The 15,479-nt window shown below is 41.5% G+C and overlaps 1 protein-coding gene across 2 annotated transcripts in view; it reads right to left on the reverse strand.

Annotated features, from left to right (window-relative positions):
- Nucleotides 1–348: 348 nt before the first annotated feature.
- ppp1r16b (protein phosphatase 1, regulatory subunit 16B) overlaps nucleotides 349–15,479 on the reverse strand; it is an 86,064-nt gene continuing 70,933 nt past the window's right edge. The window contains exons 6-11 of one of the 2 annotated variants that reach the window (XM_076740496.1): nucleotides 11,201–11,325; nucleotides 4,617–4,742; nucleotides 4,439–4,514; nucleotides 3,879–4,008; nucleotides 3,447–3,585; nucleotides 349–2,585 (exon numbers count right to left, since the gene is read on the reverse strand). In XM_076740496.1, coding sequence (XP_076596611.1) covers nucleotides 2,112–2,585; nucleotides 3,447–3,585; nucleotides 3,879–4,008; nucleotides 4,439–4,514; nucleotides 4,617–4,742; nucleotides 11,201–11,325 — 1,070 coding nt within the window. In that variant the 3' untranslated portion in view covers nucleotides 349–2,111. Of the gene's footprint in view, nucleotides 2,586–3,425; nucleotides 3,586–3,878; nucleotides 4,009–4,438; nucleotides 4,515–4,616; nucleotides 4,743–11,200; nucleotides 11,326–15,479 lie in introns of both variants that reach the window. The other variant, XM_076740487.1, reaches the window with a different exon arrangement.

Here is a 15,479-nt window from a genome sequence, read left to right on the forward strand (position 1 = left end):
ATAACATTAAGGGTGGCCACATTCCATTGAGTTGAGGTTTGGTATTCTATATGCTGACTCACTGGAGAGACTTCCCGGGATACTTAATGGAATTACTCCTGTGTCACCACTTGCCATTGTGCAGAGTGCAGTAGCTAGCAAACCAGAGAACAAGCAGAGGTTTGTGTGTTTGAAGAGCAATCGGAGGTGAGCAGGTATGCTCGGTATCGTCAAGCTGCAGGCGAGCGGTGGAGGGGTGGGTGGAGATAGAGGGGAGACTAATTGCATATTCATAGATCCTTGCATACTGAATGAAGGCAAAGGTGTGGAGTTACATAAAAGTCACGAAGGGGTTTTTTTTTTCCTGGAAAAACTTCAACGTTTGTAATATTGATGAACAGAGATGAGTTTTTAGGGTTTAATAAATGCCAGCAGAGGAAGCATGCAGACATGAGTGCTATCGATCTTCGGCATATTTCCCAAAAAGTCAGACTATTCCTTTTAATTAAGCAGAGAAACTTCTTCTACTACTTGTTTTTTGGGTTGGCAATTTTATATTTTATGTTGAACCCATGAAAGGACACCTGACATAACAGTGTGGGCTCACTACAGACCAGATCCATATGTGGATTAATGTTTAAGAAAAACTGAGGCAATGTGTATCTTCGGAAACTCATGTTAATACTTACAGTAATTCATTACTTAACATTTACAATTTTGTTAGCAAACACAGTGACTGGGAGATAAAGCCACACAATGGCCACCAGAACAACAAAACAAAAACAAATAACACTGTTATTTGTAGTGACATGAATATGAAATCCATCCTGACAGGATGGCTTGTTTGTGTGATTTTAATAACATGTACACATAGCAGACAGGAACCCTTAACTTTATCAGCTGAACGTTTGATCTTCCATGTCAGAAGGTGCTTTGCTGGAAGACACTCCAGCTCATCTTATATTGCATTCACACTCTCCACACACCATCCAAATAATAAATACACTCAACTTTAGGAATGTTTTCTTTTTACACATTACATTAATTTCATAAATAAAGAAATGTACAGTAATTTTCAACCATGTTTGCTTAAATTATCTAAACAAGAGAGCACAAAGTGGGTTGTGCAGAAAACAGAGCATGAGCTGTCAGTTCAGGGGTGACGTGAGAGGACGGTGAGGTGAAGAATAGTTGACAGAATATAGTGAGAGTCTCAAACACTACTGCACTGCTATACTCTTTATCTCTCGCTGTAGAAGTACACTTCTTGAATATATTAACACTGTTGTATGGCGTTCCTTCCCTTTACTTATGCAGGCAGTATATAACAAGATAGATACTTCAAAAGAGATGCCACAGATCTCTTTTTGCTACGTTTCGCTGTTTCTGATATGTTGTAGTACAACATGATGTAACACAATACATCCGGACGTTCTGTGATGGCCTTCCTGCATGTTTGAAAGTGACAAGAATATGACAAAAAAGCAGAACAGTGTGGTTTGACAGTAATGTGAGTTTGTCCTGCAGAAAATGCTGTTTAAATACACGATAACCATCCGTATGTAGGGTAAAAAAAACTTCTTTTCCGTCTTCATCTCGGAGGGCAGAACATGCACCTTGTACCTTGATCTTCTCTACTTTGCTGATTCAACACTTCTAAACCTTTTTTATGGGTGAAAAACTTTAAAAAACAGTCTACACCTTAATTCTTAAAGGTGCACAGGGACAGCAGGGCCAAAGAGACAACTTCTTGCACTCTTCTATCCATTTGGCATGTCTTGTAGAGAAACACCATGTATGAGAAGGTATTTTTGTTCCTATGACCTCTGAAGGAAAAAGTGGCACTGCTCAGTTCCTCTCTCCTTCTCGGATACACTTGAAACTTTTGGGGAATGTGTCTCCAATTTTACCAGAAGTCACGTGGCAGGGAGGTACAAGGGTAAGTCTCTACACCTTCTTCATTCAACCATCTTCCGTGGGAGAAGTTTAAAGGAGGAGAGGAAAAGGATAGCAAAAGGCAGGGACACTCCATCTTTCCTTCCTTCCTCTCCTCCCTTCGACAGGACGTTCCTTGTTTTCCTCCTCTCAGTGCAAACACTTCCTGTTCCGTCAACAGTCATGTGACCGGGGCGCTACGACACGCAGCAGCAGGTGCGCACCTTCGGCTGCTCTTCTTCCATTGGCTGTCTCAGTTTGAGGAGGGGCGGGTCACCGCTGGCCGGCGTGTAGTAAACCGCATTGCCGTTGGAGGAGACCAGTGGCATGCGGGGGTCCTCGGAGCTGGTTTTGGCATCAGTGAAGGAGTCTGTGGAGCCGTTACCTAGGTGACCGTTGAACAAGGGGTGATTCAACAATTTGGCGGCGGCCCTCTGTTTCTTGAGCTCCGACAGAGTCTGAGCACGCTCTCTTGGCCAGGCTTCCTCCTGGGTGGGCTGGGTGGTGACGACCCCAACCTTATCAGACGATGGCGTGTTGCCATTGGAGGGCTGTTGCGGCGGCATGGACGTGGTCGTGGAGATGAGGCCATTCTGTTTGCTGTTGCCATCTTTGAGGATGGTGGGCAGCTTGGGCTTGTCTGGCAGCTCCACGGCTACGACTGGCTTGACCTGCAGGACACCAATAAAGATTACTTTAATCCTGCTATAAGGCTTCTCTGTGGGATGATTAAATTCATGGAGGCATGACTCTGTACAGGGGAGATCAGATATCTTTGATCTGGTGCCCAGGCTGTCAAGCTAAAAATAAGTGAGATGTAAAGCCTTTTTTATTTTTTCTACTATAAAGAGAAAGTCTCCCCTCAGACTTGGTTGTTCAGTGTATAGTGGAGTTTTTTTGTGACAAAAGTATTTTTCTACAGCCCGAATCAGTTCATTTCCATTTCAGGTCACAATTTAGTGCATTTTTCTTTTGATCGTCTCTTGGTAACGTGCGTCACTGTGCTGTCAGTGTGTGGATGCTTAATAGTGTGAACAATACTGATAGCATAGATCAAGACAGCGCCCCCCCCCCCACTAGCGGAAAAGCAACTGAAACTGTCTTCACTTTCAAATAGTTTGTGACCGTGCTGCATTTTTCTCTGTAGACTCTAATGTTAGTGGAGGATTGTATCACACTTTTTCCACTGTGGGTTTCTTCCTGTGTGACTGCTTTTAAGGAAACAGCTTTAACTTTACACCTACACCAGAATCTGACATTTAGACTCTTGATGTGTGGGAGAGATGATCATTTTCATGATATTAAAAACGCTTTTGTAGCTATGCTAAAAATATCTCAAAGTCATATCAGGTTGTATATGTCTGGCAAGTTCTGTGCAGGAAGTTTCAAAATACAGTCAAACAAAGGATGAATCCTCACGTGTAGTGTGATTTATATAGTAATGTATAACTATGTGTTCCCAGGTTTATCTAATTCTTAAAAGCTTGCAACAAGAATAAAAGGTGAAAGACCTGAGGGCTCAGACGAACCACCTGGTTGTTCTCCTGATCAGACTCCTTCTCTTTCTCATCCTCCTCCTCCCTCCCTCCCCTCCACACGATGGCCTCCGTCTCGTACTCTTTACGGCACAAGTTGTGTCGGTCCGACAGGCTGGCTCGCCGCACCACTTTTCTGTGGACGCAGCAGTTTCCAGTCAGAATGTGCAAGTTCAGAAAAATGCCAAGAAATGTGAACAAAGCATTCGAAACATTTTCCAAAACTCCACAGAATCAGAACTCAGACAAAAGTTTTGCACTGACTCCCTTCATTGTCAAGGACTTGAAGATTGAACATGCTCTATTAAATTAAGTTTAGCAGAAGCTACAAACACAGTGCGCCTTAATCTGCTGCTGATCCTGACCCTCACTGTCTGTTAAATACCACTTGTAGTAGCAGCGGTAACACCAGCAGGTGTCAGTACTTACCCACGACTGCCTGCGCTCGACGTTCGCCGACACAGCGAGGTCTTGTGTTTGAGCTGCGACTTCATGATAATATCGTGTTTGTGTTTCAGGTCTAGCAGGATGGCTCTGAACTCCTCATCCTCACACAGATCTTAAAATGAGAAGCAGGACATGTCAGCTCCTGTCAAATCAAGCTGTGGTTGTTGTGCTGTGCTGCTCTCTTACAAATACAAGAACAAACCCAGGACTCTAAATTTAATTAGTTTAGATAATTATTATCCTTAGCAATGCTACAAGTTTCTTATATTGATGGTTAAAATATACACATACACAAATTTTACCATTTATATTACGTTTACCATCAAGGCTGCCAACAAATATAAAAGCGGACATAAAATAGCACCAAAAGGTTTAGATTTGCCTTGACAAGATTGAAATCAGCATTTAACCACAATGAACCCATGATGTAAAACTTGCACTGACTGAACAAACTGGAAACGAGACCCTGCTGAGATAAGACATTTGTTTTCTTAACCCCCCACTAGGTGTATTGATAAAGGAGTGTTGGTGTGTAAATATACCAATGGGGGTCTCCTCTAGGAAAGTCTTGGCATTGAGACTAGCTCCATGAGACACCAACAGCTCTGCCACATGCATCTGAAATAGCAACAGCAGCAGCAGCAAATTACATTAATGGTTTCAGAAACCTTTGCGTGTGTGCGCTTATCTGTTTCCTGCTTCCTGTTATGTTTACCTTACCTGACCCCAGCACGCTGCAGCATGAAGAGGCTGCCATCCATCTGAATCTCTCAGATCCATGCGAGCTCCCCCCTCCAGCAGCAGCTCTGCAGCCTGCACGTAGCCATTTGCTGCTGCGATGTGAAGCTGCAAGGGCAGAGGACAAGCAAGGTTTTTCCAGAGAATAGGATTTGCTGTAGATGATGCTCTGTGCATAAAATCCTGCATGGATTTCACATTAAAGCCACAATTCAGATGCATATGAATGATTTACTACTGCCACAAATATGCTGACCATATAAGACATCAGATATTTGTGTCCAAGTCTGGGGATGTGGGTGTGTCACTGGGCTCCTTCAATCACTGTTTTGTGTAACTAGGTTCACAACATCATGTCAGACTGATGGAGTGCTGGGTCCTGCTGGAACAGCTCAACTGCATTAACAGTTAGAGATAGAAACTGATCCTGCTGTCCCGAGATGACCCACTTTGCAGGTCAGAAACTCGCCTGTTTAAGGAAACAATTATACCAGGAGCTCAGAAGAGTGAATCACTGCACACCCTTTTTATCATATCCATTCTATCAGGATATTAACTTTCGTCTTAACCTCTTCAACCTCTCTGTACCACCGGTAGGCCGGCCAGTACAAATCTGAATGAGTTAGAAAATTAGCTCGAAAATCAGCAAAATGCCCATCAGCGAGTTCCCAGAGCCAGATGACTTCGTCGGATTGCTTGCTTTAACTGATCAACAGTCCAAAGCCAAAAGAAATTCAATTTACTGTCATAGAAGACAGAGAAACCCACTGATAATCCACATTTGAGAAGCTGGACCCATTGATTTTTTTATGCATTTTTAAAAAACTGACATGGGAATAATCGATGATTAAAGCTGGTGTGGCTATTTGGCTGATACAAAAAAGTACTGCATGTGATCCTGTTAAAGAGAGTGGCATAAGATCATTTTAACAATCTTAAAGCTACAGTAAGGAGAAGCAACAGGAGAAAACTCTTCTTTAAAAGTTTTTCTTGAATGCTACGATTCATTTTTATATGAGATTAAAAAATAGTGTTGCCCTGTGCTTTTGTCTGGGCTTTCTATGGATGTTTTCTTTCCCTTTTCTTCAAATCACAGTTAATATATCTGAGAAACATGCGCACATATAATACGAAGCCAACGCCAGCCTTCATTTTGTTTCGTTTGTTTTAGGAATGAAGCCTAATGATTTCTCAGGCTGTGTTCTTTCATTGTCATATCAGTAAACTCACACTCAAACTCAACCTGGTCTGAAATAACAAGCAGGTTAGTAAGACTTCATCACTGCGGAGGACCGAGTTTGATCAACTGGTGACGATGTGAGCTTATACAAACTGGAGTGTTACCGAAGAGAGAGAGAAATGCACACACCATAAGATCCAACACTATTGATCTTCATGCGGGAATTAGGACGTACTGTAACCGGCAGAGGAAAATCAAAGCCTTGTGCACTGCAGGGGCACAGACACATGCACTTGATATGGTGATTTTCATCATTTTGTAGCGACTCACTGACATAAATCAAATGCTGCTGCAGTAGGAGGAAAGCAAAATGTTGAGAAAAATAAATGAAATCATGGAGGTAAAACAAACTGACATATCAAAAGTAATTACAGACGACATTTTCTGTTATACAAACAGCAACAATTTTGGTACAGAGGTGTTCTTTATCTGTCTCCTTGAAAGCAGGAGAGGGAGCACAGTGCTGCATGTATACAGAGCGAGATCACTTAAATTGCAGCATTTTAAATGTGTCTAGGTGTTTTTTAAAAGCAGCCTTTTCTGTGACAGCTCACAATCTTTATAACCCTCAGTCAATGTATCTACAGCAAAACACCCAAAAATAATTGGAAAGCAGGATGTGAAGGCTGAATTCAGACGTCATAGCACATCAGTTATGTCAATGGCTCCAGTACCAAACATGCTTAGGTGGATGTTTGTCTGCAGTGCTACAATCAAAAAGAGGGTGTTTTTAGAGCATGTCAGGGATGTTAGGGCCCATCATTTCCTGGAGGGCTTGGGTCTGTCTGGTTTTATTGCCTTTGGCCGAGCGCTGAGGACGAATGAGACTCATTGCTGCAGGGCAGCATTTCCAGAAATGGTATTCTGCTAATGTACGATTTGTTGCTTTCTCCAAAACACTGAAAACAATCTTAGGTTTCTGATTTCTATTATCTGACCAAACACAGCATCTTTACAAAATAAAAGCCTCAACACTGACTCAATTTTAAGTCTGTGTGGCGGTGTTGTGGAGTGCTATGAATAACAGTGTATTAAGTTTTGTGGCTCTAGAGAGACACAGAAAATCTGACAAATTGCCTCAGATGATGTCATTTGAGTTGGTGTTGTTTGGAGCTGAAGACTTTAAACTGTGAGTGCAGCAATGAGAGGTCAGTAAAGTCTGCCAGGACTGCTTGTTGATGGTTTCAGTGGTGCTTTGAGCTAAATGCTAATATCAGCATGCTAACATGCTCTCAATGACAATGCTAATATGCTGATATACTCTATAGGAGGTTTAGTTTAGCGTGTTAGTATGCTAAACTAGTGTTAGTATGCTAAACTAAGATCTCATTGTTGAGATTTTTCTGTGGTGGACTGAATGACACTGCTACCCCGAGAGCTGCGTTGCTAACATCACAAATATGAACAACCATAAGTTTGATAATGTCTGCATAGTGCAGAGCATTTCAGCTTCCTCTAACAGTATCACTGGCAGCCTGTCAGGGGTGTACCCTGACTCTGCCCAAAGCATGCTGGGATAAGCTCTCTCTGTCTTATCCAGCTCTGGCCAACAGTCTCAACACATGCAAATTTTAAACAGCTGGTAGGTGTGATCGTGAGGGTGCTCTCCCCTGTGACTGAGCAGTTTTTCTAGTTTAGAGGATGAAGAAATGATTTGACTCTCCTACAGTGATCACAGAGACACTGTAACTTGCCTGACCTGACTGAAAATGCTTCTGTATTTTCAATGCATTTTGTAAAATTCCTTTGTTATGTACAACTGAACTTGCCTCATTAATTCAGCTTGCTTGTAAGAATCCTATTATTCTGTTACCTGTGAAGAACTGTGAACTGCAAATAATCGTTTATTCACATGAATTTAATGCAAGAGTTTGACAGTCAGTTTTTACAGCATTTAATGTGAATTGATTGTTTGGTTAGCGCCTTGTTCTTCTGTCAGATTTCTCACACTGACAGTACTTCCTTACTTCCTGTCCCCCTCTCAGAGACTTTATCACTTGTTTGCATAAGTTAAACTGAGATGACTTTATGAATTTTCGAATAAACAGTTTCTCCTCTCAGAGCTTGATCAAACCGTTTGCAACCACGAGATGAAAATCATTATTCCTGCACATCAGAACAAGGACACAAATGTTTCAGTGGAAAACAAAAGATTAACCTTACATAACTTCCACCCAGTTCCAGGTCTCTTCCTGTCTTCTCTGCCAGAGATTTTAATAAGGCATGCTCTAGTTTGCTTCATCATACTCGAATGAAGATTAACAGGACGCATAAAGCACGGGGACAAGCAGCTCAATCAGACAATCTGTGGTAAGACTTTGAAGCTTAGCAGGGTTATTTTGGGCTACTACCATGTAATGTCCCCTAGCTATTTTCATCCAGTGATCTGTCAATGTGTTTCCTCAGTGTGGCTTAAGTCCTGATACATAATAAAGACTTCATTAAGGCATCTGACATTATGTGCTCCACTCAGGAAATTATACACTAATGATTTTTTTGTACTTTTTAATGCAGCGCACTGAACTTCAAATTCAGTGACCACCTTATGAGGCATACTTCCCCAATAATGCTAAAACAGATGACTGCCTAATGCATTTGAGGCAACATGCACGGTTTGCAAAGTCCTAGATGTGGCCCAAAATGTGCACAAGAACACAAGGCACACCAACACGACGTGCTGGGTGTGGAAGTAAAGCAAGTTGTGGTTCATAATCCTTGTAGGAACAACACCCACAGGCTAACAAGGGACAGTACAAGAGTGAGCACTAGTATATGAACAAATCTGGAGGGCCTCGTAGCCGTCACGCGGTCTCTTCAGTACACAGACTGTAGTTCAGCATGTACACGAAGTGTCGGGGCCAGCGAGTATGTAGCGGTGCTGCTATCACCAGCAACTCAGCCGAGTATTTATGTCTGTAGAGCTGAACAATCTCAGCAGCGAGCACATAAAGACACGGTCAGCCCCGAGAGGAAAACATTAATCAGTCACTACTTGCCACAGTACTCGAGTACTCTTCAAGTCCGTTATGCTGCTATTTGGATCGCTGGCAGTTAGTTTGGTAATAAATAAAATCTGAGTAGCTGAGAGAAAGCATGAGTGCCAGGCTGTGGCTATTTCCTGTGGCTATTTCACTTTATACCAGTGCAGATCCAGTTCATAACGAACTCTGGAACATCTCAGTAGAAAAGATTCGTTCTTTTTTGCAGCCAGTGCTGCAAAAGATTGTTTCCTGTCCAAACAGTGTTACAGTGCAGTGGTACAGAGGTCTGAATCACACAGCTGCATGTCTCCACTGATCGTGTGCACAGTACACGGTCCATGTCAAACTATAAGGATGAGTCTCAGGACTGTTTTACTGCCTTACTGATGCAGCTCTGTGTCATGAATTTATTTTTACTGAATGTGGCTCACTGCACCTCAGCTACGCTTTGTTTGCTGCTCATAATCACACAAACTGTATTTGATTTCTATTTCATGAATTATGTTTGACACTTTTACCTTTTTTTTTTTCTCCAAATCCAGTCACCTCTTATGAATACACATCTTTTTTTTCTGTAAGTGCAAGCTTTATGCTTATGCATGATGGATTATTTTTCATTTCAGATAGCTGTGGCTGTCTCACTCACCAGTTATAAAACAACTAATGTGAATACAGTAAATTTCCAATCTGATCTTGCATCAGTTTATGCATTACTTGGTGAAATTAAGCTTCTATGATTCTCAGTCACTTGTCACAATTGTTTTTCCGTTCATGCATATGTCTATCATTACAGGTATTCGAACCTCTCTTTACATCATTTTTTATTCATGATTGCAGGTGTATTTAGCGCTCACAAACACTTTCATATCTGCAGAGCGTTTTAAAATCATACAGCTGATTTGCTTTTAAGAAGATTATAATGAGTCTCTAAATGCCTGATTAGCTTTCAGGGTTTTATAGCTCCATGAGCCAGTGTTGCAGAGCACATTATCATTAAAAGGTGAATCTATAATAAAGACGGTCCCTTGAATATTTATACACCATTTTCTTTTTCCCTCTCAGTGCAGACCTGTGATACTTGATCATCTGATAAGAGTTGTGTAATGTTTCTGGTGTTTTTTTTTTTTTTTTTTTTTAATAGAAAACACACCCACAGCAGCCTAAACTCTTGACAGAATCTACAGGCTTGGAGGCAGCTAAACTGGAGTTACTTAGCCTTATTTCTAGCTCCGTAGTCTTTAATCTCCAATTTTTTTTTTACTACTGCAAGTTTATAATCAATGATGTTCTAAGCCACTTTAGGATCACGTCCTCTCTCATCACCATGTTGTCACTCGTGGCATAGATGCATTACACTCATTTGGCAAACTCGCCCAATGCAGCTAAGATTTTCTTCCATATGCACACATTGGGACTACCGACAATAACCTAACCCTAACTCTCCACTAACTGAAATACAGCCACCCAGCCAGAAAAGACTGAACCTTGTCACTATAACAAATAAAATTCATGTAACAAATATAAAAGGATAGTATATCTGTGCAGCAAACACAGAGGATAAACACTGCTTGGTCTAATAAATCCCAGTTTCTGTGGCAACATAACAAGACCGTTGTCAGAGCGCATAAACTGCATGAACCTAATGATGCACCCTGTCTGGTGTCTGCACAGGCTGCTGCTGTCGCTGACCACATGGGTCCCATCACGGACCTACTTCTTTTTTAAACTTTTTTCAAATGAAATCTTTCCAAAGGACAAAACTTGCGTATTAATTCAGAGGCAGCAGTGTTGGTTGTTATTGGTAGTGCTGGTTTATACTGGTTAACCTGAATTAGTCTTAAAGTAGTAAGACCCCAGAACAGATTTCCTGTAGCTGCTTTAAAAAAGAAGCTATGATCACCTAGTAGTGGCAGGAGTGACATCACATCCAGATGTTTGATCAGATGTTTGCTGCTCTCCTCATTTAGCAGCACTTTGTCTATGTATGTGATGGCCCCTTAAAAATAAATTAAATCAATAAGATAAATATACACGTATAATGCACAGTGTCACCCTGCATCATTTTAACCACTACTTTCTACATTTTTAAAGTATATATACATTTTTTACCCTGTTGTATGGATTTTTTTGTTTTAACAGACTCAAACATTGATTGTACTGTTTTTATGATGTTTTGTCAGTTTCTTTATATCCTGGTCCTAACAGAAGAGAAGATTTTGATTCAGCTATATTGTTTTTATAGCTGAAAAGATAGTAAACTTGGGGGGGAAAAAATCATTCAGTCAGATTGTTTTAAATTGCGATTGGTAGAGAAAAGTCAAAATGAACAGAGCACTAAGTCTTACCAGTGTGGCTCCCTGAGAGTCTTGTTGGTTGACCTCCTCTCCCTGTCTCAGAAGTTCCTGAATGTCTCCCAGCATCTTCCTCTCTGTTGACGCTCGTGTCTCGTTGATCATCTCCTGGGTGATGCCTGTCAATCACATACAGACGCAGAACCGCAGTGTTAGTCACAAGGGAGATGGTTTCTTTTTTCCTGATGGCCTGCAGCGGCATGCTGACGGGGCCAGTTTATTACTGAGACGCAGCTCTGGTATAATGGAACAGGGACACAACATAAAAAAAGTGAGTAAAACTTCACAAAGTGAGTGTTATAGGCAGTCTGGATTGACAGGCTTTTTAAATTACACTGGAGCTTTTCTTTAAGCAACGGTTCATGGATTCCACAATAAAAGCTTCTCTGCAGGTATTTAAAGTTTGAGGCTTCAAGGGAAGGAGAAATAAGAAAGTTTTAATGGACAGCAGCACTGACTGATTTCAGTCATGTTGTAGTCATCTACATGGGCACAATTAGCCAATGGGCCAAACCTAGACATGAGTACTTTATATCATTCTGAGTAACATAAAAAATGAAAGTAACTTTAATGGCTATAGGAACAGATAATTATTTCAATGATTTGAACAGGAGCAGACTATTTGTAAGATCAGCTCGGTGCTGCGTACGCTACAGTATTTGAAAATGTGAAATATTTGAAGCTAAATGACCGTTTGGTCTGAGTGGCAGACAGCAGTTTCATGCACCTTCATGTCGGCCTTCCGACCATCTTCTGGCAAAGAGTTCTGTGGGTTTTGGCGCGGTTGAAGCTCAGGTGATTCTGTCAGTCACAGCTACTCTAAATTCCTCCTTTAATCCATCTCCCTCCTGCCAGGCAGGACTCAATACTGTGACGGCCACACTTGACTTCTTCTCCCACAGCTCAGCAGTAATGTACTGTACTGTCCAGCAAATTTAAAGAAATGTCAGATTGACAATAATGAAAACAGCCTGTCAGTCAGAAGTGTGACTCTTACATTCTCGTGGTGTGAGTATGTGTGACTGCATATGTGAGTCACCTGGAGGATGAATGAGGTCTAAAGCTACAATAGCTTAGCTTAAGTGTTGCGGATGCAAATAAGATTACATCCCTTCATTAAAAAATAAAGCTTTTAATTCATTTGCCACTTGAAAAAGGTTAATTATCCTTCAAATGCTGGAAATAATAAAAATATGCATTTATTTTTCTGGAGCACAGAGGACAATCCCCTAAAACTGGCCTCTTATACTTAACATAAAAAGGAGAGGCAGACAGGCATCACCTGGCTGTGCATATGCTATTGACAGTATTCCAGCCCTACGACCTTTCTCCTGACACAGAGTTATAAATTGAACCTGGATGAGTGAAGCTGAAGGCAAATGTATCCAGTCAGCCCACATGCCAGCCTCCAAACGGCCATTTTAAAGTCAAACTCCTGTTTCAATGTCGCACTCTCATGGCCCACACCGACATGTGACGGCCAGTGGTTGTGATGGAGGTGCTGAACAATGGCGAGGAGGTAAACTGGTATTTTCCTCTGAATTCAAGCCAGAGGGTGCTTAAAGGTGCAGGAATCAAGACGATAACAGTCCCCCTTTGTCGACTTAAATGAAATGCATCCCTCCGGCTATTATTGTCTTCGGCATTTTGTGTTGTTTCTGCCAGCCAGCATGAGTCTCTGTGGTACTAATATCACAAAGTGTACTTGCTTGTTTCTGTCATATTGTGATTTCGCTACAGTGATGCCTCACAGCAGAGCAATGCCCCAAAGGAGTAAACTGAAAAAAGTGTCAATATGTCGTCACGTAAATAACAAAACAAGACACTTAAGTTGAAAATCTAACTGATTCCAGGACCTCCTAAGAAACAACATTAGTCTGAGGAACAAAAATGCTTCCACTCCACATCTGCAAACAAGCGTTTCAGACTGGCTCACTGATAGATGGCCGCACACAGTTAGTTGTGTATTTGTGGCTAAAAAGCACAACTGGATACACGACAAGTCAGGTCACACCTCCTCTCTGTATCTACCTTGACAAGCCTCCACTGCCAGTTAGAAGGTGATTTAGGATGATTGACAACAATCAAGTAGTCCAAATGCCTCTCTTTAAATATTGTTTAACTCTGTGGAGATTTTAAGTCTTAAATAAAATATGTTTTTTAGGGAGTTTGCTTGATTGGCAGTTGTACCAATGAGCATTTGGAACAGATTCATCCCATATTAGTTCTACTCACGCTTCCTCCCCCTTTCACCAAAGACTGTAGCCCCATGGAGGGCCAAGATGACAGAGAGAAATACACCCAGATCAAATTAAGACTGCAATTAAGGATTATTTTCAATATAGATTAATCTGCTGATTAATGCATCTGTAACTACCTAGTGTCGCTTGCAAATGTCTTGTTTTGTCAGACCAACAGTCCAAAACTCATTTGAACAATTAAGTGGCCATTTAAATTGTTTAAGAACTAAATCACATCAACAATGAAATCACCAAAGCTACAGCCATGTATATCACCGGTCTAAACTGGACTTCTTTATCCTCCATCATCAGGGGACAAAATGACTTGAGCTGTGTCAGCTGTGTAGCCTGTTGGTGTGACTACTCTGCATTCCCCACTCTATTTCACCGCTTCAGCTCCCGGTACACATTTCCCCCTTATCACTGCGGCTCATCACAGATGAACTGGACTCGACAGGGGAGGATCAAGGAAGAGCCAGATCAGTCAATGCTGTGTATGAAAATGCTGTGTGTGGGTGTGTGTGAGCGCCGGTGTGCCCATCCCTGGAGCATCTCTGGAGAGAGAAGTCTTATCCAGCTGTACAGTGCTGAGAACATTACAGGAGCAATTAGCAGTGCAGCACTCCCTTTGATCGGCTTAATAATCATTCTTCTCACCTACTGTACCGCAATCTGCATTCTGTGGCTCGAGAGACCCTTTTGTAAGCTGAGAACCTCATTTTCGGTGCTTTCTCTCTCGGAGCCCCAATCCTCTCTCTGTCTACAAGGGTTTCCAGTATAATCTCACGTCCAGGATGAAACCCACGCGATTGTGGTGATATGTACCCTATTTTCACTGTTAAAACCATCAAAATCATTAACCCCATTCTTGTTTATAAAGCAGTATTTATCACAACAGGGCTTTTTCTCACCTTTAATTATGGGGAAATACGACTCCCCAGCAGCTCCTTGCTTCCACACATTTTTCTCCTGTTTACCTCTGAGCAGCTCCACTGAAGCATTGAGGAGGTGCTGTGTTGTTCAAAGGCACCTTGACCAGGGAAATTTCCAGTATTTTTCAACCCTCTCTTGTTTGCTGCTACTTCTCTAGCATGTACACATACTAAGTCAACAGCAGCCCACAGCCTCACATGTAAACAAACCGCTGTGCACACACAAATAGGATGCTAATTTGGTTAGCCGCAAGTTGCCCAAAAGTAGATCCCAATTGAGAGTCGATGTGATACCATAACCTTCGGGAAGAAAAACTCATTAAAAAATCCCTTTGACACAACGGTAATAATTAAAAATCCAGCCTTCACAGAGAACCTGTCTCAACAGTACATATATGGTTCACTTCTTATGTCTACATAAGGGAAAACAATCTAATACCATTATTTATTTAATATATCTGGTTTTAGAGGCATTAAACAAATGCCATTACCCATAATCCCCAGACCTTTGTGGGATAAATGTCACAGCTCAACAGAGGCGAAGAGTTGATGGGTTATAAAAATCAGCAGAGAGGAACGCTGAAATATTTTTCAGATTGCAGAGATCATACCTCTAAAAATGACATTAGAAGAGAGCTTTGGTGAATTTTATGGATGTGGACAAAACCAAGTTAGTGCCGTACAGAACGAGTACCCACACTGCTGCAGCTGTGAATGCTCATGGGAGCTGTCAGGGGTTTTGTGCTAATCACAAGGTAATCAGTGTTTAACATTGTTTAAACCTCATAGGTTTCAATTTCTAATAGCATGTGCTGTAGTGGATGGTGAAATGTCTGAGAATATGAGATGTCAACTGCAGGAACATAATTCACTTTTTCACAAAGACTAAAGGCAGGAAATGCTGACTGCGTTGAGTTAAAGACGCTAGTGGAACCAAGCTTTATGCCCAGTTAGCTACAGTAGCTAATCCAGGGGACTAATTTCTGTTCACTTTCAGGCCAACTCAGCAAGATTTTCAAATTATTCATATAAAACTGAAGTTAATTTGGAAAGCTTCAAGCGGCTCACGCTGCTTGCCCTCATATATGTTGTTTTGCTGGA

The sequence above is a fragment of the Chaetodon auriga genome, chromosome 2 (genome assembly GCF_051107435.1).
Source record: "Chaetodon auriga isolate fChaAug3 chromosome 2, fChaAug3.hap1, whole genome shotgun sequence".
NCBI lineage: Eukaryota > Metazoa > Chordata > Actinopteri > Chaetodontiformes > Chaetodontidae > Chaetodon > Chaetodon auriga.